Here is a 27,556-nt window from a genome sequence, read left to right on the forward strand (position 1 = left end):
CAAAGTGTTGGCTGTGCTTTATTATAGCAGAAAAGAAGGGGTGGGACACACATCGGACACCAGGTGGCAGCAAATCTCCCCAGTTTGACAGCAGCAGTTTTTAGGTTTGGGAATATTGTGTTTATTTTATTTTTTTTCTTACCACCTTGCATCCAACAGCTGTGGACTCCTAGACCTTTCACGTCCCCTTAAAATATAAAACGCCGATCGGGGTGTGTGGGGGAGGGGGGTGGCGTTTAAGTCTCGGATGAGGATGACTCGCAGCGGCGCCGGAGCCAGCGAGAACCTGGAGTGGCCTTGGCTGAGTCCTACACCTCTGATTGTTTTGCTTTTTTGTTTTTTTTTAAAAAAAAAGCCCCCTGCTTCCGAAAAGAAAAGAGGTTTGGCCATGTGTGCAAACAAAAAAAGAGGAAATGGCAAGCTTCAGTATTAGAAAGCCAGGAAATGTTTTCTTTCGTTCGGAAGATTAATGGGGATTTAGGGTTAATACGGTAGCGCCCGGTGAGGGAGAGAGGGAAGCAGCGAGACGCGTCGGGCATGGACCTGATTAATACGAACACAGAACCTGAGCAGAGGCTGACACGGATCGGAAAGGAAGGAGAGCGGAAAGGTCGAAGGGATGGAAAGTTTTTTTTTTTTTACCAGGGGGTTATATTTCCTCTCAGATTGCTGCGGTAACATGAAGAGTCCTTTTCTCTCCTGACTACCCTGCTTTGATCCCCCCAGTTCACAAAAAAACTGCCCCATCAACATCAGCCACAAAGAAAAAATTAGTAAACAACAATGTGTGTGATCACTGGTATAATTATTATTATTATTATTATTATTATTATTTCCAGACAAAAAAAGTGGGCAAAGAACTGAAAGGGTGACAGAGAATATCTGGTGATCTGGTGGGAAGGAAGACGCAGATTCCTGCCGCTCGTCCGAACACGGTTTCCCTCCGATGTTGGCGCTTCTCCGAAATACCTGTTTTTTTTATTTTTACACTTTGAGGAAGAGGAGAGGGAGAGCAGAAAGCAAAAAAAAAAAAAGCTACATGTGAGACACTTTTTTTTTTTCTTATTCAGGTGATCAGGTTAATGACAAAAACAGAAAACAGCAGTTCATACGTATAAATACCCGTTATGTGGGATTAAACCCTTTCTTTTTCACGTTGCTGTTTAAAGATCGCCGTGGCTCCAATCTCTCAGAAGGGACGTTCCGCGGTAAAGCTAAGCGTCATACCTTTCCTGTTGCAGATAGCTCTTTGAACGACCTCAGAGCTAACGGCTAACCAGACGACAAAGTGTTGCTACCGTCTTAAAACAACTAAAGTTTCTAAAGTTTCATTGCTGTGCACACACTGTTTAATAAACCCTTGCATCATCGTCAATTTTACATTAAATGATTAGTTCAGAACAGACTTAATTACATTTCTAGCAGCAGGCCTTGAAGCTAGCTAGCAGTAGCATTTACAGCGCTACAGCTAGCTAGCATCTGTCGCTAGTTGTGCTAGCAGAGTGACCAGGATTCAACGTAAATATAATAATGTCAAAGTGATTGTGGTGGAAAGGTTTATTTGGGTAAATCATTGTGAATCTTTTGATACTGGAGTTGTTTTAAGACGGCCGCAGTGCGCTTCGGTTCCGCTCAGAGTAGCCGTTAGCTCGCAGACGAGTGACCCTTTTCTCCAGGCAGCCATTTTAAAGCGTTAATGGGGTTGAAAAGGCCACAATATGAATGAAACGTGGGAGCAGTATACTACCTGCATCTGTAATACACATTAAATCATCTGCAAAAACATGCAAATAAAAATTTGCTTTTTTTCCCCCTCCTCATATGAGAACGAGAAGCTAACGTTTGTTGTATAATGCTTTATAGGCCCTTCTTTATTTTTATTGATCGACATAGTTGCCATGCTTGGTGAAAATACAATTCACTCTTAGCGTACCCAATTTAACCCAATCCAGTTTTATTTATGATGCATTTTAAAACAACCACAAAGGACCAAAGTGCTGATTATTGCGTATTATTGCCCGCGAGCTCCTCCGACAGTTAATCTGGAGGCCATCCGCACAGTTTTAGTGAATTCGCAAAAGGTTTATTTCTTTATTGTTTCAGCTTTGCGTCCAGACGAAAACGGCGTGGAGGGCTTCCTCGTCCTCCCGTTGTGCTCGCATTTCGCTCTCAGCGTGCAACCTTGACGCTCCCGTGCCTCGTTCCCCGTTTCTGCTGTCGTTCCGCAGCAGCGTTACAGCGTCGCATACAGGCCTGGCATAGTTACTGCAGCGTTTTCGGCATTTCCGTTTCTGGTTTCCACGTATATTATTTAAAACGACAGAGAAAAAGACAAGGCCTTAGAATTGAACTCTTGGCTGAAACAATGCAATATTTCTTTCTTTTTTTTTTATGTTTCCAACAAAACATAAATTGTCTATAGCTGCCAGCTCGACCTTTGACCTTAAAATCTTGGTAAAAGAGTGTCATTACTGCAATCCTGGGGTTTTATTATTTGTTTCAAGTTGTTTGGGTTCTGAATCAGAATGCTGAGGGCCGGTTTGAGATGGCTCAAGAGCTGCTTCTGGCCCTCGGGCCGTACTTTGCGTGTCAGCTCGTGGAGCCGGGTCGCAACTCCAAACCGAGCTCCTTCCAACGAGCTATCTACAACAGGTAAGACGTTAATTGTTAATATAACCTTTCAACGGAGCCGTTACTTCAAGAGGTCTGAACTACGGCTTGGACTCAGCTCTAAATTCCCCACCTTGGCAAAACCGGCATTCCTCCCCCCACAACCCCTGTCCGCCGTCCAGCGAATGTCCTCCATCTTGGCTCAGGTTCCTCCAGTTCTCAGCAGCAAAGACTCGCCAGCAGCTGTGGACCCGGGCGCAGCCGGCTGCAGCTGTTCTCCACCTCGTGTGCACAACTCTTCAAGCAAAATAAAATAAAAAAAACCCGCCCATGCATCATCTACCACCTTATCCGTAATATTCCACCTCGGCTCTTCCCCTTTGGCGCTCTCCCCTTCGAGTCGAAGCTCCCACACGTGCGGCGTTCACGTCACATTCTTTTCATATCTACAATCAAACAGCTCAGCTCAGCATCCCTGCCTGCAACAGCCCTCGGCATGAACTAACAGAGATATTCTTATAAGATTTACGCGATGCTATACTGTGGCAAGCCGCTATGCTATGATAAAATACATGGAGTCAGTTCACAGACAATAGTGGATTTCAGGAAAAAAAAAAAACCAGAAAAAAACAGAAACCGAACGTGAGCCTCCCTTCCCTCGCCTGACACGAGCCAACAGCGCGAGGTAAATGGGGACGCCGTTTTGAGGGGCCGGCGTGGTCACTTCCTCTACTTCCTGAACGGAGGGGAGGTCAGTCCGTTTTAGAGTCGGGACCAAAAAAAAAAACAAAAAAAAACTTGCAGGTAAAAGTTCAAAAGTGTTGTTTTTTTTTTGTTTGTTTGTTTGTTTGTTTTTGTCCTCATACAAGAAAAAAAATGTCTCAAATGTTGCAAAAACCGTTGCTATAAAGTTAATGGAGGTGAAACTGTTCAGTACCAGTTTGGAGTCCAGTTCCAACACACACACACACACACACACCTCCGGCCCGTGTCCTGCTGTGCTGATTGGTCGGGTGTGGGGGTCGGGGAGCTGCCTGTCTGTTGGCGTGCTCGTGAGTGCGGGGCGGTCAGCCCGGCGTGTGGGTGATGCTCTTGGCTGTGTAGTTCTGGAACAGCGGCTGCAGGAACATGCCCATCGTGCCGAACACGCAGACGAACACGAAGATCCACAGGAAGAGGCGGTCGATCACCATGGCGACGTACTTCCAGTCCTCGCTGACCTGCGTTGCGGGATGACAGAGGGGTGCGTTAGCGGCGTAGATCGGACTGTAGTGGTTTTGTGCCTGTCTGTTAGCAAAATATCTCATGAACCAATGGATGGATTTTAATGAAGCTCTCAGAATGTAATGACTAAATAGACATCTGCAATTGATTAATCTTTGGAGTCAACCCAATTAAAAATGGCTTCCACAGCCAACATAACTCAAAAAGCACAAAAGTGTCTATAACTAAGTCATTTTTACAGATATTGACTTAAAATTTGGTGTGGAAGTAGCTGAGACTGATCCCCAACACATATTCTGAGCACTAACAGATTATACAATTTCTTCTTATTTATTATCCCATCAACTATTTGGAGTCCACTATGTCTCTCTTTCAGCAGAATATGCCATAAACCACTGGACAGATTTTAATGAAACCTTCAGAAAATAATCTTAGGTTGTATATCTACAACCAATTTAACTTTGGAGCCAACCTAATTCAAGATGGCCGCCACATTCAACTGACATTATTAAACCAAAGAATGGCTACAACTCAGTCAATCATACAGCTATTGAGCTAAAATCTGTCATGTTTGTAGTTGAGAGTCATTCACATCACATACTCCAAAGTGCTGCTCATTATTCAAGATCTTTGCTTAAAATTTTAGCATCAACTGCTGGAGTCAACCCTGTTTGTCTGTTAGCAAAATATCTCATGAACCAGTGAACAGGCTTTAATGAAACTTTTAGAAAACAGTTATTGGATATGCATCTACAGCCGATTAACTTTTGGAGTCCGTCCAATTTAAGAGGGCCGCTACAGGTTATCGGCATTAGCAAACACAAAATTGGCTGTAAGTCAGTCAGCTGCACGGATATTCAGCTAAAATTTGGCGTGGTAGTAGCTGAGAGTCATCCGCAACGCTCTACATGTGCCATCTTGCGATATTGAACAAGACCACCCAAAAAGGTCCTTTGAAGGGTTGACCAAAACAGCCACAACTCCATTACTTCATGGCGTAATTTGATCTCAGTCTATAACTGTGGTGTGAAAGTCGGCGGGCAATATGTATCCCCTCAAGGAATGCCAGGCCTTTAATGCCCCCCCCCCCCTCGGCTGCAGCCGTGCGTAGGGTTAATGGAGGTGAGCGGTTAATGCGAGCGGAGACTCTGTCTGGCACACAGCTCTGATGAGGTCCGACACAAGGACGAGGAGACGGAGAGACTCAAGAGACAAGGGGTGGGGGGTGTTGGTGGTGGTGGGGTGGGGGGGCAGCGCTGACATTTGAACCCTGCGCAGATAACTCGAGGAGGAAAGGGATGGAGGGAGGAGGATGTGCCAGGAGAGGGAGCTGGCATGGCAACGAGATTGTAACCACGGCAAAGGCAGACAGGATTAAGAGAATCGGGGGGGGGGGCTGTCAATTCCCGAGTCGATTTCCTTCATTCCGGGAGAGAAGCTTGGTCTTCCAGGATGCCTCAAGGAAAAGCAATAAAAAAAAACCCAGCCGCCCTCGCTTTGCCGCCTCGGCTCTGCGGCTCGTTTCCAGCCTGCCCCCCCCTCCTCCTTCATGCCCACGTCACGCTGCTGCTATAATTACATATCTGTGCTCGATAGTTACCGGGCTGCGACGACGGCAGCGGCTCTGTCCGCCCCGGCCACTTCCAGAGGCCGACCCAAACAACACGTCGGTGGACTCGGGCAAAGAGGGGATGACTCACAGCGGGAATTTACCCACACGTGGACAGGAAGCGTTCAGACGCACGGGCGACACGATGCTCTCGTCAAGACACGCACAACCGCTGCGCCGAAAGTCCTCATCCAGACCCTTTGCTCGTCCTTTTGGACTTCGGCTCGTGTTCTGGTCAACTGCCCGAGCGTTTTTCATTGGGAAGTTTCACGTGAGGATCATTCAGGCATAAACATGACAGAACAACCGTCAGATATCTACTTGCAAGCTGTCCCAAAAGACACGATTGGTTTCCTGTGTCTTCGGTTAAATCCACGACGAGCACCAAAGGCAGCGCGGTGTGACACATAAAATGATATTTCAGAGTGAGGGGAGTCCCAAAAAGAGCCATTAGCTGAAAACTTGTCAGCGGCAGCAGCCAAATTCTCAGGTGGCACGCTAAAACCGAAAACCAAAACACAAATCGTGATTCTGCTGTCGTACACAGACCGTTTGGAAAACACTGCAACGTGAGAATCAGTGAACGGACGTCTGTCCTTCTGTTTTTTACCATACAGTTGGTCCGAACCACTGAGAATCATAAATAAGAATCAGCCCTGGTTTTAAAGGGACAGCTCACGCCAACCGTTGGCTCTCAGAGCACACGTTGGGGATGATTCTCAGCTACTACCACACCGAGTCTTGTCTCAGTTGGCGGCGAAGCGGACTGAGTCCCAGCACAGACAGCTCGGCTGTGGCAACCATCTTGAATCAGGTTGACTTCGAAGACCAACTCTGAACGACTCTCAGGAAGTCCAAATAACTAACGATGAACACAAATATGAAGAAATTAGCAGGGATTTAAAACCTTTGCACCGTACTTTATGGCATTTTGAATTTTATAGTAAATAATCATGTTTTTTTTTGGCACCAAAACCGAATTTAGCAAAATGCAGCTAAAAATAAACAGCAGAATACGATGATAATCATCGGAAGCCTGATTTGATCCGGTGATAATTATGATGCGTAGCGTGGGAGTAGCTCTGAGGAACATGGCTGACTGAGTAGTTTTTAAAGTGCAGAGTATCAGAGGTGAGACCAGCGGCCCTGACAGGGATCGGCAGATCGTGGCGGTGATGAAGGATCACTCACGCTCTGGTCGTCATCTTCGCTCTTCATGTGGTTGGCGATGAAGCGCACTCCCTCCACGGCCTCGTCGAAGCCCGGACAGGCCTGAGCCAGCAGGGCCTGAGTCAGGGCGGGACCTCCGGGTGCCTGCTTCCCCCTCTGCAGGTTTCCGGAGCCCCCCTCCCTCGCCCTGTTCAGGCCGTCCATCGAGCCACCGCCGCCGCCGCCGGTGCCCGCCAGATCCCCGCCAAACTGCTTCACCGACGCCCGGTTCACGTAGCACGTGCAAGGCTCGCTGTCGTCTTTGCCGAACACCGCCGCCGAGGTCGCCCCTCCGTTCCCGCCGGCGCCGCCGAGCCCCAGGCCCACCATCAGGCCCCCCGGCTCGCCGCTGCGCCCGCCCTCCTTCTGCTCCTGCGCCCTCCTCCTCTGGCGCAGCCGCTGGCGCTCGCTGCTGTTCCTCGGCTGGCGCATGAAGAGCAGCGCGGGCAGCTTGTTGAGGAACACCAGCTTGACCCAGGGGGGCATGGTGTGCGTGGTGGGCGAGCGGTGGTGCACGTTGAGCACGCACACGCTGGTGACGATGGAGAACGTGACCAGGACCATGGTGAACATCAGGTACTTCCCCACCAGGGGGACGTCCAGCGACGTGGGTGGGACGATCTTGGAGATCAGCAGCAGGAAGACGGTGAGGGCGAGCAGGACCGAGATGCAGAGCGTCATCTTCTCGCCGCAGTCGGACGGCAGGTAGAAGACAAGGATGGCCAGCGAGGTGATGAGCACGCACGGGATAATCAGGTTGATGGTGTAGAACAGCGGCTTGCGGCGGATGATGAAGTCGTACGTGATGTCCACGTAGGTGGGGTCGGCCGGGTTCTCGTTCCGTCTGCCTGGCAGGGCGATGATGTCCCACTCCCCGCTCGGCGTGAAGTCGTCCATGCTGGCCACGTCGGCGCGCAGCACCAGGTCGATCTCGGTGCGGTCGTAGGTCCAGGAGCGGAAGCGCAGCGTGCAGTTCTGCTGGTCGAACGGGAAGTGTTTGACCTCGATCTTACAGGCCGATTTGTAGATGGCGGGGGGCAACCAGAAGATGCTGCCGTCGTAGGACACTACGGCGTTGGAGTAGAAGGACACCTCGTACACCCCGTCGGCACTAAGAAAGAAAAGACATGAACACGGAAAAGATACAAATGAAGACATCTGAGACGAAAATCGACGACCATTTAGTCAAACGTCAGCTACCAACACTTAGCCCAGGAGTCATCAGCAAAATGTTTTATAGTCAGGCAGTGTAACGGCCAGCATCTGTCCAGTCTTCTTCAGGTAACTTTGACCGATCTGTTTTATTTTTAAATGTTTCTGCTGCCATAAATAGATGAGGTTTGTGTTAAACAGTTTTTTTTTTCTATATTAATTGAGAAGCTTTAGTTGTGACTTCACCTGTGAACCGTTGGACATAAATGGTAAAAACATGACAAATAGTAAACAAAACTGTGATGAATCCTAACATAATGAGGTCAATTAGAAAAAAAATGCAGCGTGAACCCTGAGCGGCTTTGCTGAAATGTGCTGAAGAAGCTCAAACTTAGCAGATAAAGCCAAAATCAGCAGAGCTAAATTGAGCACGTCCGATGCTAAAGCTAATGTCAGCAAACCAATAGCTACAAGTAGCGAAGCAGATACAATAATGAGCAAAGACAGATGGCGCAGCTGGAATTAGCAAAAGAGATGCTAAAGTTAACAAATCAGTTGGTAAAAGTAGCCAAACTGATGCTAAAAGCACCAAGGTGCTAATTCTAAAATTAGCAAAACAGTAGCCAAAAGTAGCCAAACTGATCCTCAAAGCAGCAAAGTACAAAGGCTAAAATTAGCAAAACGTTAGCTAAAAGCAGCAAGGTGCTAACTCTAAAATTAGCTAAACTGATGCTAAAATGACCAAAACAGTAGCTTAAAGTAGCTAAATAGGTAGTATAAGCAGCAAAGGGCGAAGGCTAAAATAAGCAAAACAGATGCTAAAGTGAAAATGACTTGGTATTCACACAATAAGTTTCGGTTTGGATAACATCCTAGCTTGAGGGAAAAGCTTCTACAAGCTGTGTATTGCTAAAAAACTTGGTTTGTTTTACTTTAGCTTGAGGGTAGCTACATCAGGCCCAAACATGGGGTGATTATTTCAGCGTTTTAAAAGTGTATTCTTGCACAATGACATGACAGAAAACCGAACATCTTCAGTAAGCCATGGCTGTTAAGAAAAAAAAAGAGCATTTCAGGGTCTCCTGTGGTCGACAGCCAAAAGTCCCCACGATGTGCTCAAGAGCAGGTTTTCTTGCAACTGTTTGTCCATTTTTGAGTCGGGCCTGATTGCGTGCTGTCAGCAGCAAAACAATTACTGCGTTAGATTCGGTTTCATCTAATAATTACTTTGTATTTCATGGGCCTAAAGAAATGAGCTTCGTGGCCAAATACGGCCAGCAGGCCACCAGTTGATGAGCACAGATTTAGACTGTGGACGCAATTTCTATTTTAGGTTCATGTTGAAATATATAATAATAAACATAATATGAGGATGCTTCTTGTTTATTTCCAAATCTTTCTAAAAAAAAAACACACAATCTGTCTGTTTATGATCAAAAATGTGAGGAATCCGAAAAACCTGAGCCAAATCTTCGACTCATAGGAGCCACAGCAACCGAGACTCGGAGATTAGCGCGCTCACCTGGGGGGGTGCACAGGATTACCGAGATCATTTCGTCCAGGGTTGCGGCGGTCAGCGATCTTTTAATCAGCGCCGAAGTGCCGCCAGGAGCCGGGGGAAAGAGGAGAAGGTCACCCGGATCCCCGCTCTCTGATGAGCTGATTTGCACACTGCAGGCTGACACCGAGTTTCCATTACATTAACACAAACGATCTGCAACGTGTTATTTACCACGGGCGTGTAAGCGAGCTCTGCTATAACTCTCTAATTAACAAAAGGCCGCGCAGTTAGGGGATTTTCACAGACATCTGCCGCAAACAGCAGAACGACGCAGCATCCTGTTGTTTCAGCCGTGTCGACATCGCCGACAGATAACCTTCGACAAACAGCGGCGTGAGGACTCGAAAGCCTAATTCACACCAGGAAAAATGGGAAACAAGCACAAGAATTTAATCTGTTGCCTCTGATGTCAGAAAATGCAGATTTTTTTCTTTAAAGAAGACATTTTGTAAGATTCAGTCCACATCTGGAGGTCATCATCATGCAGGTTTTTTTCTGGTAGCTACAACAAGCCGATTACCTAATGTGCTTTGTGTTAACTTTACTTGGAAGCTTCCTGTCTTTGGTTTCAGGTGCTGCTTTCTTTTGTCCGAAACATCAAAAACCACCGGGTCGATGAAAACAGTGAATGGAGTCACGTATATTGGATCCAAAAATATCTTTTTCCTTCAGCAGAGAAGCTAAGATTTTTATTTCATTTTTTTTTTTTTTTTTCCGAGCCAGAAGGGCTGAGCGGTGTATGGAGGGGGGTTTAAAAAAAGAAGAGCCAAGAATATGTCCGGCCGCGGCGGCTCCGTGCAGGGAAACTTCACTGAACTGGAAGACACTGCCGCGGCTTGTGCTGCCTTCCAGCTCGATTGGAATCGCTGCATTTGTGTCTCATCTCAAAGTTTCTCACTTGCAAACAGCGTTTTATTCTTTAAACCAACAACCAGGTTGGATTGTTCCGTGTCTTGCCTTCATCACCCGTCAGTATTAGTGTGAGAAACGTTTAAAAAGCCTTTTTTTTTTTTTTGGTTTGTTTGTTTTTACTCGTCTCTTAGGTTTGGACAGGAGGGAAGGTGGGGACAACTGGGGCCTGTCAGATTCCAGCAGGGATCCTCTCCGTGCTTTCTCTCTGGGTAACAACTCCTTCACTTTCAGCCCATTGGAACGAGATAATCTTTGATTTATGAGCATTCATTTAAAACAAATAAATAGGTTTCGCATTTTCCCGTTAGACCAGGCCACATTTGTTCAAGTAACATGGTGCAGGCCAAGAGATGAGATTCTCAGATTCCTCTAAAACAAAAATGATTTCACCACTATCTAATATACACCTGGACTCCACCAGTCAACAGCTGGAGAGATTCTGCACAAATAGAGACAAAAACAGATTAAAAAACACATGAGATGTAAGAGTTTGGGCAACTAAAGAGGGTGAGAGGCGAGAGGGAAAGCCACGTTCCCCTAAAGCACAGGTGTCAAACTCCATTCCTCGGGGGCCGCTGTCCTGCATGTTTTAGACGTGTTCTTGCTTTAAAACACCTGGTTTAAATGGACGACTTGTTGCCGTGCTCCTGGAGAACTTGATGATTTGGTGAGGAGGTGATTAAACCGTTTGAATCAGGTGTGTTGGAGCAGAAAAACCTAAAACCTCCAGGACAGCGGAGCCTTGAGGCCTGGAGTTTGACACCCCTGCCCTAAAGGAACACTGGTTCTCTGCAGTTTGATGACCAAAAACTACACGAACAACTGTTTTATGGACAGATGAGACCGAAACAAAACGTTCGTGTTAAAGATAGGAGCGATCCATGCACGTTCAAACCGCCGCAGCCCGGCACGTTCCAGCTCCTCGGATCTTCAACAGCAAACAAAGCCAGCTAAATTAACAGACATGCTTCTTTCTGACAAGTAAGACCTAAACCACTAAAAAAACAAAACAAAAAAACAATATTTGGTTCTTTTCATCTATTTATTTTAAAGATTCGCTCAATTTTCGACTCCATACATTGCAGTCACCGTGTTCCCCGAGAGCTGAGTTTCAACCTACATTCATGTCGGTGTAATATATGTGACGGCGCAGGTGGCATTTATTACCATTTCAGCATACGCACCATATAAAAGGTCAAATTAGAAAAACAAAGTGTGTGCATTTGTGCTCGTTTTTAGTGAATAACTGCAGGCACTTTTTGCTGCCTGCCTGCAGCTGAGCAAATCTTTAAATGTCTCGAGAAATGTTGGAAGTGATTAAAAACAAAAAACAAAAAAAGAGAGATTCAGCCGTGAGCGTGAGAGGCCGACTCACTTGTTGTACAGGACCACGTCGGGCAGCCAGATGTGTTTGGAGGGCAGCCTGACCTTCATCATGCCGTCGAACTCCTCGGGGACCCAGGTCAGCCGGTAGTCCTGCCACTCCTGAGGGCCAACACAAAACATCATGCTTCGTCACTCGTCAAGTCAATCGGGACAACTTTGGGCGCGCAGAGGGGAGTTCCGTAGTTCCGTCTCTCTGAGTCTTCAGAGAGGGAAGCATCACAGGTCGGGTTAGCTCAGTATAGCTGTCCTAAAGTTTCCTGACGTCACTGATGGTCATTCTGCGCTCCGTTACATAAAACCAGAAATCTAAATTTAATCCCAATTAGAAAGGGCTCAAATAAAGCTAATAAAAAAAAGACAAAATAAGAAATGAGAAGCTCATTTTTCCCCCCTTCTCTGATAAATCTTTTCCAAAGGACCGCTTTCTGAAATCTCTAATCCCGTCGTTCCCAGTCCTGGTCCAGGAGGAACACCATCCTGAACGTTTTTAGTTGCTCCTCTGCTCTGACTCGCCTGATGTGAGCGACCAGAGTGACTAACAGGCCTCCGCAGAAGTCGAAGACCTGCTGAAGAGCAGGGGCAACAACGGGAACCTGCAGGACGGTGTTCCTCCGGGGACCAGGGTTCGGGAGCCACTGCTCTAATCTCCGAACATCCCCAGAGACTGCGTGTCGCTGTCTTTGTATATTCCGCTTCTGTTTTTGCCCTCAGAAGACTCAAAAAGACACATCTGCAGGATGTCTCCGATCACCCCGAGCCCGTATCGGGAACGGCTGGATCATATTTTGCCGCATTTGTGTAAATCTGAGCTGAGGGTGAGGCACTGCGCATGTGCTGCTTCTGTTTGCTGATTTACCTTCATGAAACACCAGCGACACACAAGCGCAGGAGGCCTTAAAGCCTTTGGTTCCAGGCGGACTTTAGTTTCATTTATCCAAAGAATGCTGTTAAACAGCACACTCTGTCGTGTCTTTTCTGTCGGACACGGACGGAGTTCAGGTTCCAGACCGGACCGACGAGCTAACGACTAGTCCGAGCGAGGCAAACGCCAAGGCGCCCAAAGTTTCGCAGCGCTTCAGACGACCCTGCGAGCTTTAAGCTCGCCGTCAAACTCGCGTCACACGCTCCAATGCAAGCGCAGGAAGGGTCGCAGGCTGCACCGAACGTGCTACAACTAGTTGCTGCTGCTGCTCGTGCTTGCAAATCCCAATACTGTCGAGGGGCGATAAATGCCCAGAAAGCCGACAAATTAAGCGACTAATCAAGTGTCGCTGTGAATAACACCATCTCTTAAATGAGGATTTCTAGTAGAATTTGTAAATGACTGCATGAACACACGAAGGCGAACATAAAATAATCCTCTGTAGAACGGTGTAGTGAGCGCGTAACACTTGGATAAAACACATACCGTGTTTTCTGCACTGTCAACGAACCTTGTATGTGTATGTTTTTCTTCTTATTGTCTTAATCTATTTTTATCTTATTGTGCAGCACTTTGGCTTTTTAAAATGTGTGCTATAGAAATAAAGTTGACTGAATGAATGGTCCATTTTCAGACTTTTGTCATATATAAGGCGCACCGGACTATAAGGCGTATTAAGCGAAACAAAACAGGCCTTTGTCTTTTCGGAGAATACTGCACCGACATAATCGTCAAGTATAAACGCCTGCAAGACACAAAGAGCGACTCTAACTGAGCCCTAATGCTGCGAGCGGTGCGGCTTTGTAGTTTACCAAAGTCGTACTAAAACATCACGACTTCTTTCATATATAAGGCGCTCCCGATTATAAGGCGCACTGTCGTTTTTTGAGAAAGCTGAAGGCTTTTAAGTGCGCCTTATAGTCTGGAGAATACGGTACTTTTAATAGTATCTTAAACAATAGCAAGTGCAATGAATTAAATCAGTCATTTCATCAAGTGTTTGTTTTGTTCTGGCCTCCTCAGTATCATTCTGTATAAATAACTGTGTAAAATGAAATGGACGGTAATGTGAAGGTGTATAAAACAGCTTTTTGCATGAACTGATGTGAAACTTTAGAGACTGGGGGCAGAAAAAAACCTCACCAAACGGGTATCATTCAGAAAGCAACAAAACAGGTAAGATACTTATTGTGCTTATGTTTTACACAGACCCCTGCTTTAAAATGTCTAAATGATCCCTTTAAACTGTGAAAGGGATTCTATTTCAACAACAAAAAAAGCCTTTTAAAACAATTAATTACTATAAAAGTGCTCCATTTGTCAGTGCATATTTTTTCTCAAACTCTCCTTCCTGCACGTCTGTGGCAGATCATAGATCCCGGTTTGTTTTCGCCGCCTAAAAGGCTGCCGTGTTCCAGCTCTGCGTGCAAACCTTGGATTCTGCTGTGATCAGTGAGCGTTGTGAACGTTGTTCAGATCGAATTGTGCGTGAAACAACTACCACTTCCATCTGTGTCCGCAGACGGGTAAAAGAGTTCAAACAGCAGCGTGCAAATATTCCAAGCCCTGTTTATCCATGGTTTACCGTGTTATGTAAGCATTTAAGCACCTAGCCATGCGGCAAAGGGTCAAAGCTCAGTCAGAGCTGAATTACGTTCACAAGTTAACGAACAATAACGAGGCACGTCCCATTTTCAGCGGAGGAACGAGCTTTTATCATCGGCTCAAGGTGCTTCCCTTCTTGCCGTCACAACAAGTTGTTGTTTTGTGTCACCGGCGTCCTCTCGCCATCTGCCTCTTCGTTTGTGCCGCCACTTCTCGCGGCTGCAGGTTCGCGCTCGGCGCCCCACAAAACTACTGAGATGTGCGGCTTTTAGCTCATGCATCACGCTCTGCCGGTGGGACCGACGGCGTGGAATGGGATTAAACAACACGAGAAGTCATCGCACGCGGCGGCGGCGTTAGAGCCACGTTTACGGGCCGCCGTCCAAGTCCTTCGGCAGCCTCTCACCTGACTGTGACACTGTGAAGTCTAAAATAAAAACAGTCAAAGTGGTGTGTTTAACTCTTCAGGTGGTCAGCGTTTTATTATATTATATTTGCCTTTCTCTCTCGTAACAAAAGAATAAATAAAAAATAAAGTTTGGATGAGTCGAAGCGTTGGAAGTCTCACCTGGGTCAGCCAGACGTTGGTGGTCATCACCTGCTCTCTTTCATGCTGTAAAAAGAAAGCAAAAACATTAAAACGAGGACTTCTGCAGGCGTGAAACCCTCGATATGCTCCGTAGTTTTTTTGGGATTATTGTGTGATGGCTCATAATTGAGATCCACTTCCAGGTTCCCTTCCGCACGTTTTCTTTGTCCGCTAATGTCTTCTGCATTTTTTTTTTTTTTTTTAGCTATCACGTATCAAAACGTTCAGCTCGTCCTGGACCTTCCTGCTGTGACTTTTGGTATTTGAGAAAATGATCATTTAACAAAAAAGAAAAAAAAATTAGTTTTTTTTTCGGCCTTTTTTTGAAAATGAGCTCATTTTACAGCCTTGTTCGGGCTCTAACTCGGCCACAGGAACGTCAAACTTCACGGCTGCACACCTCGTGGGTCAACAATGATCCCTACTGATTTCAAGGTCGCAGGGTCAAAGGTCAAGCTCACAGGCCACCGCGTTGTCTGGGGGCCCTTCCTGCAGTAATGTCATGGTATTTCTGCCAGAATGATAACATTTATGGTGCCTGTCGGTTTATAAAACAGTGTTTGCTGAAGCCACGATCACGTCGTTGAGACTGAAGGTGTTTCAAAGCGGCAGCGGTCCACTTTTGAGCTCGCAGGTTAGCTCGCCAATCTGGTCCGAGTTACACTCCGTTTCTCCACGGTCGTCCAAAGAGGCATCCTTGGTAAGCCCTTGGTAAAAGAGCTGAACTGTCCCAAAACGCAGAAACTAAGACACCCCCTGATGTTTGTGTTCTCAAACCTTCAGCAGCGCCTCCTGGGCTACAGGAAGCATCGCTTTTTATAAGTTGTGACACATTCCATCTTGAATAAGGGATCTTAATATAAAGAAACATGAACTAATACCTTTAATGAGGCAGTCAGCTCGGCTCAAATCTGAAATGAGTGTGTGATGCAGATTGCAGGCCGACCGAGGCCGAGACGTCTTACTCACCACGCTGATGAGCTGGGCCAACGACACCATCAGCTGCACGGTGACCAGCTCAGAACCGTTGGTGGCGGGTCGGATCAGTTTGTTGTAGTGCGCCGGGTTGAGGAGATGCTCCACCAGCCGCTCCTCCGTGTCCGCCCCGAGGCCACCTACCGCGGGAGCAAAACTGTCGTCACCAATGAAACTATTGTTTTAAATTTAACTTATCGTGCCGCAAACGCACAGAGCAGAAAGTTCCTCTGCTTGCGCCTCCCTCCCTCCCTCCCTCCCGCAGCCAGGACTTCATGCCGAGGGGAGCGGGGCTTTGAACCGCGGCGTCACGCACCGCCGCCAGCTGGAGCGTGTTGCCGCAGTTCCACGGAGACCTCTGACATGATCTGACGTCGCGGGGAGTGACTCAGGCGGTCTCACTGTCTCGATCGCTGCTCTGTCTCCATTTCTTCCCCTCCACTGTGCTGCACTTCGCCCCGACTGCCAGTTCCGTTTTAGCTTTGGGTTATTTTCACTCCATCTCACACATCTCCTCTGCTTCCTCCTCCTCCTCCTCTTCCTCCTGTCTGCAGCAGACTGAGGCCCAATCTGTGAGTTTAAGCCAGTGGTGTCCAGTCCTGGTCCTGGAGGGGCACCGTCCTGCAGGTTTTAGATGTTTCTCTGCTCTTCAGCAGGTCTTCATGTTCTGCAGAAGCCTGATAATCACTCATTCATTCAAATCAGACATGTCAGAGCAGAGAAACACCTAAAACATGCAGGACGGTGTCCCTCCAGGACCAGGATTAGACACCAAGCAGAACTAACACAACACACGAAGGAGGGGAAGCTCTTTTGCACGTCTTCGTGGGAGACGAGGCGTCAAGAAACCTGGTGTCTTCGTCCTTCGCCGCCTTTCACCCTCTTGCCTCTTTGGCATCTGCTCGCCGCACGCGAGCTCTCAGAGCTGCCTCACGCTCTCCCGCCCGAAGACAAACACAAGGCCCGCTCATTACGAGATGGGCAGATTTACACGGTTCCTCTGCTGACAGGGAAAGAAGGCGAAACCGATGTTGACGTCCACGTTTCAGCGGGCGATAACGTCTTTGGTCCTCGTGTTTGTCCGCAATCCAAACCCAAATCACTGGAAGGGTTTGGATGAAACTCCCGCAAAGAGTGATGAGTTCACCGCAGCATCAATTCCAACATTTGCAGGAAAACGTAGAAAATGGACAAAACGTAAGGTGAGGTTTGGTGCGGTAGCAGCTGAGAGTCATCTCCAAGTCGCACAAAATCTTCGCTTCGAACATTTTGGCTGACAGTGAGCTCAGATGCACCGGAAATCTGACTTTTTATGCTTTATATAACTAATCATACAAAGTAAATGTTAAAAATAAGTGTTTTTGGTGTAAATAACCTGAAACTCTTTCATATCATAAAAAACAATACGATTACAAAAACACACAATCTTTGCGTTTTTGAATTAAAGGCCCGGGAAGCCCTGAAGGAATGCATATTGCCCGCTGCCTTTCATGCTGGAGAAGTCATCTTACATTGAGAAATGATGGAGTTGTAACTTTTTCGGCTCAAACCTTGACAATAACGATGTCTTCTAACACTTGACGTGTGTGTCGTGAAGAACTCTCAGCTACTACCACGTCAGATTTGAGCTCAAAATCTGTCAAATCGACAGAGTTTTGTGTTTACTTTCAACTCGCTTTGCTCCAGAAGTTCAGCAGCTGTAGACTCTGTTTATTGATTACTTTCTGAGCGTTCGATTAAAATCCATCCTCTGGTTCAGGAGATATTTTGCTAACAGAAGAAACTGACTGGGCGTCTCATTTTTAAACCCACAGAGATAAAAAAACCCGGCTGTAAATCATCTCCCAGAACCCCGACCCGGGCCCGGTCCCAAGGACGCTTCTTTGTGTCGCTGCGGACGTCAATCTAAAAGCCAATCAGCTCGAAGGTTTCCTCCAGGGACGTGGCCCGCCAAGTTTGCCCCCCTGATGGACGGAAGAAATCGTTTTCATAGCCAAACTGAGCCGCTTTGAGTTCATCTGTGTTACTTTTCTTTTCATTTTTAGGGTTCTTGTTATTTTCATGTCAGTGTGTAGACGCTTTAGTTTTTCTCCTTGGGTTTTTTGTTCTAGATGAGTGTTTTTGCTCTTTGTGTTTCCTGTGTTTCCTGGTTCTCGATGTCACGCTCCTGTGTTTCGCCCGCGCCACGTTCTTGCTCCTCGGTTTCGCAGTAAGTTTTTGGTATTTTGTGTTTTGCCGCCTCGTCAGCCTATTGTTTTGTCTTTTTTTTTGCTTTCGTCACTAAATTTAAGTTTTCCTTTAAACGAGTCTGCATATTGTTATCCATTCTTAAGCGTTGCGAGCAGTGGCGCCGGATTCATTTTCTAGGTGGGGGGGCCACCGGAGTGTTTCGTCACCTTATTAATTTTACATGCATCGAATCATCATCTAACATCAATAAAAATTGAATAATGAAACGCTTTTTCAGCTATGACTTTTTGTTCCAGTATATTATTATGAATAATGATAATTAGTTAAACCAACCAACAGCTTTATAAATGACCACAATAAAAGTAAACACAGGTAAATAACATGCGCACGGGCAGAGACGGAATAATCCAACATCTGAGCAACAGCGGCGGAACTAATTAAGAGCATTCGGTATTAAAACAACATAAACTTTGTCAGACTTGGAACATATAACCAAACATTATATTAGTAAAAAGATTTCTTCCGAGGCTATTTATAAGTATGTCACTCATTGTAACTATTTCCATCCTAATGACACNTAATAACGACTAATGATGACAATAAGTTTCAGAGCTCAGTATGCCTCCCTTCGCTGACTCGCGAAGCAGAAGCTGCGGCAGACTTTGCTGAGGTCCATGTTATCAGTTAAGTCTTTGTGTATATGCAGAAACAGAAGGTGATTAAGCCGCTGTTCTGTCATTGTTGACCGGTCTTGTGCGAAATTCTGTTCCCCATGGAAATCTGTTCCCCCTGTGTCGGGAGCGCACATTGCAGCCAGAGAGGTGGATCCAGCAGATCTGACCATTTTCACAGCGCTTCTGATCGATTTCTCGGTAAAAACTATATAATCAGGAAAAAACTACTCAATCGTTCCAACAGAAGGTTAAAAACGAAACTGCTGTGTGTGACAAACCAGGACAGGTTTATTTTGACAAACATATGCACCTAACAACAGGCAAAGCTTGTTTTTATTTCCTGAAAAGCCTTTTCCTGCATGTCTGTGGCTCAAAACTCTCCAGCAGGTGAGTTAGTTCAACACTGACTGATCACAAATCACTGTGAGTTAACTCGACTGTGTTTGGTGATTAAAAATTGGAACGTTTTTTTAAATTCAGTACCATGACAGCCTTTCAGGATGATTTATTTATTGACTTTCTGCTGGAGTATTTTAGAATCCAAGCAGCGTTTATTCGGCATCAATCAAGAGCTTTTGTCTCCACAGATTCCCTCCGAGCATCAAGATGTTTTAGTTTGAGCCCACTGTCTGAGATCAGGTGAAGAAAGTATGAATATATATAAAAAACAAGCCTAAGGACCAGAAGAACAGCTTTGAGATTCCTCTCACAACTGCTTTGTTCACCGCCTCTGCAAAAAAAGAAACTGAACACAGACAACGGCGAGCACGACGTTTTCTGTAAATAATGCATCCCGTGAGTCTGGATGCTGCTTTTACAGAAGGAGTTTGTTTTTCCTGAACAACGGAGAAGCGAGGAAACCTGCCTGACGGCGTCCCACAAAGAGACGCTCGATCGGATCTGAGCTCAGCCCTCCTGTCTGCGCCTCGTCTTCGAGGACAAATCAAGAAGAAACATGGAGGGATGAACAGAACATGACATCAGCTCTGAGGCAAAAAGAAGAGATCTGAACCTGTCCTGTTTCTGTCTCTGACTGTCCCGCCCCGTCCTCCTGTGGTCACGGAGCAGAAATGATGTCCTTCCTCTGACTGTCCTGTCTCTGACTGTCCTGTCTCTGATTGTCCTGTTTCTGCCTCTGACTGTCCCGCCCCGTCCTCCTGTGGTCACGGAGCAGAAATGATGTCCTTCCTCTGACTGTCCTGTTTCTGTCTCTGACTGTCCTTCCTCTGACTGTCCTGTTTCTGTCTCTGACTGTCCTTCCTCTGACTGTCCTGTTTCTGTCTCTGACTGTCCTTCCTCTGACTGTCCTGTTTCTGTCTCTGAATGTCCTTCCTCTGACTCTGACTGTCCTGTCTCTGACTGTCCTTCCCCTGACTGTCCTGTTTCTGTCTCTGACTGTCCTTCCTCTGACTGTCCTGCCTCTGTCCATCCCGCCCTGTCCTCCTGTGTTCACAGAGCAGAACTGATGTCCTGTCTCTGACTGTCCTGTCTCTGACTGTCCTGTCTCTGATTGTCCTGTTTCTGCCTCTGACTGTCCCGCCTCTGACTGTCCCGCCTCTGACTGTCCTGTCTCTGTCTGTCCCTTCCTGTCTTCCTGTGTTCACGGAGGACAATGTCCTGTCTGTGGATCAATGACTCTTTTCTGTCCTCTCTAACAACCTCTGAGTCTTTTGTCTTTTCTGTCTCTATCCCACTCCGCTCACTGTCTCCGTCTCCTCCGTCTCTGTCCTCCTGCCAGCGTGTGCGCGCAGCAGTCAGGTTATTTATTGTTCCCAAGCACAGATTGGCTTTCTTCTTCTTTTTTATGTGCGTCCTTTTGTGTGCGCATCATCATGAGGGAAATAAACATCACTGTCTGCGTCTGAACTACATGAGTAATGTATATTACTCCCGGAAGCGCAGGGCAATAACGCCGCAGAACGAGACGGGAGGACGAAACAATTCACTTAAACAATGATGGAGCAGAGAGAGAAAAAAAAAAAACGTCTCAGTTTGCGTTTATGTTGGCAACAAGCAGCGGCGTGCCCAAACAAACCGGATCCCAGCTGAAAACCTGAAATGACATCTCACTTTGCAAAGGCAGGTCGGAAGAAGAAGCTTGTTTTATAATCTGCATTATATTCCCATCAACAATCTTGAAGCGCTGTTAAACTTTAAGGCTGGTGAAATAAAAGACTTTCGCTCCGAAGCTCATAAAAGCAACTTCGGTCCAACTGCCAGGAGATGACTTCCTTTTTATATCTCTGACAAGCGTTGTGCAGCTTTACTCCAACCTCCCTCAGGCAAAAAAAAACAACAACAGAGAGACACAAAATTATAAAGAATATAGGTTCATTTTACTGGATGTAAAGGATTTAGGGCCTCTATTCTGAGGGCTTGAACTCACTTCTGCTAAATCTGAATTTTGAAATTCGCTGTAAATGTAATTTTTATTAGCTGCTAACAGCAGCAAACGGACAATAAATAGTCATGAGAATTCAAACTTTACATATTATGTAAACTTAGCACAAGAAAGGAGGAAATTTGTGCTTGGCTGGCTGTTTTTAATACATCAGAAGGTAATTTTGTAACACTGTGATGTTTTTCAAACGGCAGCGTAACGAAACCCCTGAAGTTCTGCTCTGGCTTTTAGTTTTTCGTGTGCAGCTCAGTTTTAAAAAACTGAAAACTGCTGCGATGAGAGATACAACCCGATTAGTTTTAAATATGAGCTCTTGGCCCGGATTACGTTGTCTCGGTGGCCGTTTCTCGCCCGCGAGCCTTGAGTTTTGACACACGTGGCCTGGATGAACAATTTATGAGGGCGAGACGAGCCGCGCGGGCCCAGTTCCTTCGCTGAAGGCCTTCGAGGACCTCATCGAGCTCTTCGTCTCTCCTGCAGCCGAATAAATCTCCTGGAGCTCTTTCCTTCAGTCTCCATCTTCGTCTCTGTCTCCGTCTCCGTCTCCGTCTTCAGCTCTGATGCTGACCTGAGAGGCTGCAACGTCGGTTGTTTTCCCAAGTGCAAATAAAAAATGTGACACCATGAATTTTTCAGCAGGGCTCCCCCCCCACCCACCCACCGCCGCCATTAGACGGTGAAGCCACACGGAAGTGACGAGCAGACCAACACGGCGGCAGCAGGACACGCGGCCTGTCTCCGCTTCCTGTCTCCACTTCCTGTCCCTTCAGGAGAGCCACTGATCTGAGCTCTCTGACGGATCCAGGCTGCGTGCGTTTTTCTCGATGGGAACGTGGGGCGAAGCGAGAGATAAACCAAATTAAACAGCGACGATCTCTATTCATGAGCTGAAAGACCGGGGTCGGGAGAGGACATCGGCTGCTTTCTGTTAACAGCCAAAGAGGCTTTTTGGCCCTAGCTGAGACGCTTTTCGCTGAAATACTCTTAAATCAATAACAGAGACATCCATTGATCCACTGGCAACACCCAAATGGCTATAGAACAGAGATATTAATATCGATTCACCATCTAGCCTCCACATCGCGCAGCACTCAAAAACAAAGTCATTCCACTTTGGACCAGCTGGAAGCAGAAGCTTTATCGTCTTACTCAACTCTGCAGCCGAGAGAGGCACGCTGCAGCTAACATGTTTTATCTACTTACCCCCACTTTGGCTATAATTATCCCCTTTTTTTTTTTTTAATGAAAGCATCGACAGATCTGGACTCGTGGAGATCCTCTCCGTCTCCAGAGAACAAAAAACGGTTGGAAGTTAGCAGAGAAAACACAGAAAACGACGAGGGGAAACACGAGGAAAAACCTGAGGGTAAAACTTTGCACGAGTGAGAATAAAAAAAAAAGAAAAGGCTTTCACAAATCGACTCAGTCTGGTTTTAATATCAGAGTCTAAGATTTAGTTTTCTACTTGATTCTGTGGGGAAAAAAGCAAATTATTTGGTAAACAGACATGAAACGACGCAGCGCAGCTCGAAGGTGAACAGTTAGCAGTTAAACAGACCAGCCTGGTCCAAAAACTACAACAATAAATTAAAAATATTGAATTTATTGTTGCATAAATTTTAAACTTAATTAAGGAACGATCATCTGATCAAAGAAAATTAATCATCGATTTAAGTTTTGTTCTGCCAGTCTTAGCTTTTAGCCACTAATTTATCCATCTTAGCCTATTACTACTGTTTTCTCAGCCTTAGCTTTTAGCTGCAATGTTGTGCAGCTCAGCTTTTAGCTACTGTTTTGCTAATTTTAGCTTGTAGCCGCTGTATTGCTGGTTTTTTACCTTGTAGCTGTTATTTTGCCAGCCTTAACTTTTAGCTACTATCTCAGCTTATTGCGTCTGCTTTGTCAGTCGTAGCTTTTAGCTCCCGTTTTTGCTCATTTGAGCTTTTAGCTGCTGTATTTTCGGTTTTAGCTTTTTTCGCTGCTGTTTTTGCTCATTTCCGCTTTGGGTTTGGATCGTTTTAGCTTCCAGCTTCTCCAACAGATTTCAGGGATGTTTTTTTTTTTTTTTGAAGCTCTCACACAAAAAGCGCTGCAATTTCACAAAAACTGAGATTTCTTTAGCTGTAAATGTGCATTTAGTCGTTTATGTTTATGGTTTTTCAGCGTTTGTCAGAGTAGTTGTACTTGGAAAACGCAGCTAAAGGAGCTGAAGTTCCTTCAGGGTTGAGTTTGTGTTGAAGCAGTGAGGCAGACTCTTCTCTTCTACCTTGTGTTGAAACAACCGCAGCGCATTTTAAATTCATACGGCCTGAGTACGAGTTGCCCTGGTTTGGTGCAAAAACTGCTGCTTTTGTTTTTAAAGGAGGAGCTCAGCTGTCGGGTGGTAGTCGTGGGTGGTAGTCTGTGGCTTTTCCGCAGCGGCGACGTGTCTCAGAAAACATCCTTTCAGTTGCATCAGGCCGCTCCTGGCAGCTTTCACTCAGGCCTCAGATCAATCTTGACACCAGCAGCTGGCTGACAATATGTGAACATAAGGAGGAAGAGGAGGAGGAAGAGGAGGGGGCTAGCAGTGAGACATGATTCTAGGCACCAGGTTGGACCCGTGCCCGGCTTATATTTCGTTCTTTCTGCTAAATGCCTTCACTCAGCATGTTTTCCTTTGGTTTTATTAGAGTTTCTGAGCCAACGGGACGTTATTATCGCCCTGCCGCTGAAGGCTGGAAGTGATAATGCTTTCTGTGTGTGTGTGGACAGATTTCAGTGAAACACTCGGGAATCTACCGTCGGCTGTGCGTCTAAAGCTCGTCGACGTTTGGAGTCAACCTCTCAGTCTAACTCCGTCGGTGTTTGCTAACATTCAGCGTGGCCGTAGCCGAGAGTCGTCCTCACACGGCGTCCCTTCTCAACAGGAGACGATCTCAGTTCAAGATCTCATTTCTTTCGCGAACAGACAACTACGTTTTTGTTTTTACGGGAGGTTTTGTGGAAAATGGAAATCTAATAGAAGGTACATAAAACCTTTTTTCAAATATTCAGAGTCAAAATTAAAGCATTACAGATCCCTCAGCTACCCTGTTCCTCGTCTTTCCTTAAAATTCTGCTTTCTTTACGTGATAATTCATGGTTTTTTTTGTTGATGTGGTTCTGTGGAAACGGTTACGAATGATTAACATCTTACCTGCCGTAGATCGCGCTTTGACCGACCTCAGTTTGGAGGGACGGAGCGACGAGCTAACGGCTGACGGAGAAAAGGACAAAAACCGTCGTGAAGTTGCCATGAAGTGGCTTTAAGACTGAAACGACTGATCTAGTTGGGTTTAAACTCCCATTTCTCCAAACCAAGGCCGCCCAACGAGCTGTCTTCAGCAGGTAAGAGATTAATTGTTAATAACTTTGACACAAAACCTCGTTTCGTCCTGTTAAAGCGCAGCTTTACTTTAAAAAGAAAAAAACGTCCTTCCGTCTAAAAACAACCCGCCGAGCCTTTCTGATGGCCGGAGCTGCTTATTCGTCTGTTTTAGGAATCGGTTTGGAAACGTGGACACAGAACAAGTGAGAGCGAAGGAGCTGCAGACGGAAAGCGAGACAAACGGAGGACTGGATGCTCGGCGCAGGCGGAGGGCGGACTGAGCCGAACGCCCCGTCATGTGGCGCCACCAAGGAAACGTTCAGTCCCCGGGCGCATCAAATCGATTTTCCAAAGCAGCCGGCGAAGGCGATGTTCTGCTGCAGGATAAAAAAAAACGGGGTCGGAGAGGAACTGTTTCCAGGCGTTCGGGTCGATGGGACCGCCGGCGCCCCGCGCCCGCTAACCCCCTGAATCAGGTCAACTCCGCGCCGCAGCCGTTCTTTATTATGCATGGCCTGCTGGGGGGGAAACGACCACAGCCATTCTCCTCACGCCGCAGGACGGCAGCGTCCTCTCTGCGGCTGCGTCTGAAGACAGGTGCTGACGTGTCCTTGGGCGTCCTTGCAAAGACAAAATGTGAGACGTGGCGTTTCCCGAGCGCCTGTGTCGCACCTGTGCGTTTGGCTCGCCTTCAAGTGGCAGAAAATTTACGTAAATTGTGTGGTTTTTTTTTATTTTTAGCATCTTATATTCCAGGTGTGTGCGTGTGGACAGAATTAAGAGTCTCAGAGGACAAAGCTAATTAGACCCCCTCCCCCCCCAAGGGAAGACAACTCGGTATTTCAGTTACGTCTCATGCTTGACTCTTTTTAGTAAATGCATCTTTCATTTAATGCAGGAACACTGAGTTTCAGCTTGCAACATTTACTGCTTTCTGTTTTCTTTCTTTATCTGAGATTAAAGTTAATTTCATTTTAGCTGATATTATTTCATTTACTGGGAGATGAATGGCCTCTTGTCCCATCTTTGCAATTTAAGAAGAAAAAACAACTGTTAGAACTCCGAACCAATCGGGGGAATTTCTGTCCATTCTTCTTTCTGAGTGCGATTAAAGATTCGACTTCCTCCGCCGTTGTGCTTTTATTCGGAGTCTTAACTATTAAACGTCGTTATGGTTGCTTTCTGCGTGTAAAGAAGCTGAAGGGGTTAGTTGGAAAGGTTATGAACCGTTAATGTCTTACCTGTTGTTAGGCAGCACGTTTATTTTTTTTCTGGACGGGACGAACGAAACAAACTGGGGTTGTTCAACAAGCTATCTACAATGGACGGGATTAGTTTTACCCGGGGACCACATGCTGTTTGTAATAATTACAGAGATAGTCTGTGATGTTAATCCCGAGCGAATCGGCCATGTCAGTAGTTTGTAAAGTAAAGATTCTCTCAAAAATTACCTCCTATATTTCGCTGAACTCCGACGCCCTGTGATAATACTAACCCGATGCGAACAGGCATGTTGGGGATTTGGACAGAATCCGATACGTAAATAGGCGTTTTGGTGTATTTTTAGTAGATTTTTTTGGCGATGGAGGCTGCATCGGAGCACGCAGATAACCTTTTGTGTCCCGGGCCAGCAAACCCCCCCCATCGACCCGTAACGGTCGCCATCAAAGAGAAGGAGCAGATGGTGGCTTGCACCATGCATCGCTCTGTGCGGTAAGAATTGTTTTCTTCTGCTTGTAGACAACAATACAGCAGGCCAGCTGTGGCCGTAGCCTGAAAAGCAGCTTTAACGTCAGCTCAACGTAAGCGGATGTTAGGCGATATCGTATCCAGAAGACGTCCGTAAATTTCAGCAAGATCTCAGTCTTCGCCTATTTGGATAAAAAGCAGACATTGGGGAGTAATTTATTTATCACATGGGCTCCCCAGATAATGCTCATCCAGTGCGAATCGGGCTTAAGACGTTAAGAAGTACCCCTGAACTGTGCAGCTCAGTCCTCGGGGGGGAGGGACGCCGTCCTGCATGTTTCTGATGAACGCCCCTGATCTGACACGCGTTTGCAGAGGAGGTGATTCGAGGTGTGCTGGACCAGAGTTCGACGTCTCTGCTCTGACCCGCTGTACGTTTCTGCGTGTGCTCCTCGACCATCTGCACGGTTCAAACCCTTCAGATGGCGTTAGCGGGCGCGTAGGTGATGAGTTTAAGTCGGGGTTGCCACGCAAAAGCAGTGACTTCTATATAGATTGAATGTCAGAGACGCTGTAAATCAGCCAACGGAGGCAAATATGGGAGAGTTGAGGAGGTAAAATGCACCCAACGAGCCGAGTGGCGCACAAGGAAAGCTCCAAACGGAGGTCTACGGCAGTCGTTTTAACGCCTGCCCTCCATAAGCACTGCTGCACAGAGGAGGCTTTTCCTGTGCAGCTGCATGACACATCATTTATCCTCTGGCTGGCTGCAGGTAGAAGTTGTTTCAGCTCAACATGCTTCTCGTTAACCTGCCCACCCAACGCAAGACCCTGTTGTTAATGAGGGAGGGGAAGAACCAGAGAGGGGCTTTCAACCCCGTCTCCCTCTGTAACCTTTAAATGGAAAAACTGTATTTCTGTGCTCTAAATAGGCCAAGTTGTTGTTGTTTTTTTCCTCCTCTGGTTTACACATCAGGAATGCCTTCGGGGGAGATTGTTTTCAGAATTACACGGCGAATTACCTTGCCCCATGCCTGCAAGGTGGGGATGTCAAATCAGAAACAGTAACAGTCTACAATGAGCTACAATGAGCTCCAGGCGCGTGCGCGTGGGCGCGCGTGGGCAATAAAGCAGAAGAATCCTGCGCTGATTCTTTCAAAACCCCACGCAAGTGAAACTACTGCGTCTGTTCGGGGGGGGGGAAAAAACAGGAAAGGCAAGGTGGGAATCCTGTCAGCTCGTGCTGCTGCGCGGACGGGAATATTTCTGCCCCCCACCACCCACCCCCTAGGTGCAGATGGAAGGAGGAAGGAGTGGGTACTCACCTCCGAGGATCATGGCGAGGAGAGCCGGCAGCAGCAGAGGCAGCAGCGGAGGCGGCCGGCCGTCCATCGTTTCTCGGAGCCCGGGGAAAGGCGCTCACCCGGAGGCCAAGCTCCAAGCACACCCGCAGTGGTAAGCCTGCCACCACCGCCCCCACCCCCAACCCCCCCACACAC

At 46.8% G+C, this 27,556-nt stretch overlaps 1 protein-coding gene across 1 annotated transcript; it reads right to left on the reverse strand.

The window, feature by feature from the left end:
- On the reverse strand, nucleotides 1-27,528 carry chrnb2 (cholinergic receptor, nicotinic, beta 2). Its single transcript, XM_017425010.3, has 6 exons — nucleotides 27,383-27,528; nucleotides 15,749-15,894; nucleotides 14,759-14,803; nucleotides 11,653-11,762; nucleotides 6,635-7,763; nucleotides 1-3,830 (listed from the first exon to the last, which is right to left on the reverse strand). Exons 1-6 carry the CDS (start codon nucleotides 27,447-27,449, stop codon nucleotides 3,678-3,680), a joined length of 1,650 nt encoding a protein of 549 aa, XP_017280499.1. The 5' UTR covers nucleotides 27,450-27,528; the 3' UTR covers nucleotides 1-3,677.
- Between the last annotated feature and the right edge of the window lie 28 nt (nucleotides 27,529-27,556).

The sequence above is a fragment of the Kryptolebias marmoratus genome, linkage group LG16 (assembly GCF_001649575.2).
Source record: "Kryptolebias marmoratus isolate JLee-2015 linkage group LG16, ASM164957v2, whole genome shotgun sequence".
NCBI classification, from domain to species: Eukaryota; Metazoa; Chordata; class Actinopteri; order Cyprinodontiformes; family Rivulidae; genus Kryptolebias; species Kryptolebias marmoratus.

Excerpts from the sequence above, each read along its gene's own strand:
- chrnb2 (XM_017425010.3), bottom strand. The coding sequence starts at position 27,449 with ATGGACGGCCGGCCGCCTCCGCTGCTGCCTCTGCTGCTGCCGGCTCTC. Across the intron at positions 14,804-15,748 it reads TGGCCCAGCTCATCAGCGTG|CATGAAAGAGAGCAGGTGAT; the intron begins GTGAGTAAGACG and ends TTCTTTTTACAG. Across the intron at positions 3,831-6,634 it reads GCGAAGATGACGACCAGAGC|GTCAGCGAGGACTGGAAGTA; the intron begins GTGAGTGATCCT and ends CCCGCAACGCAG.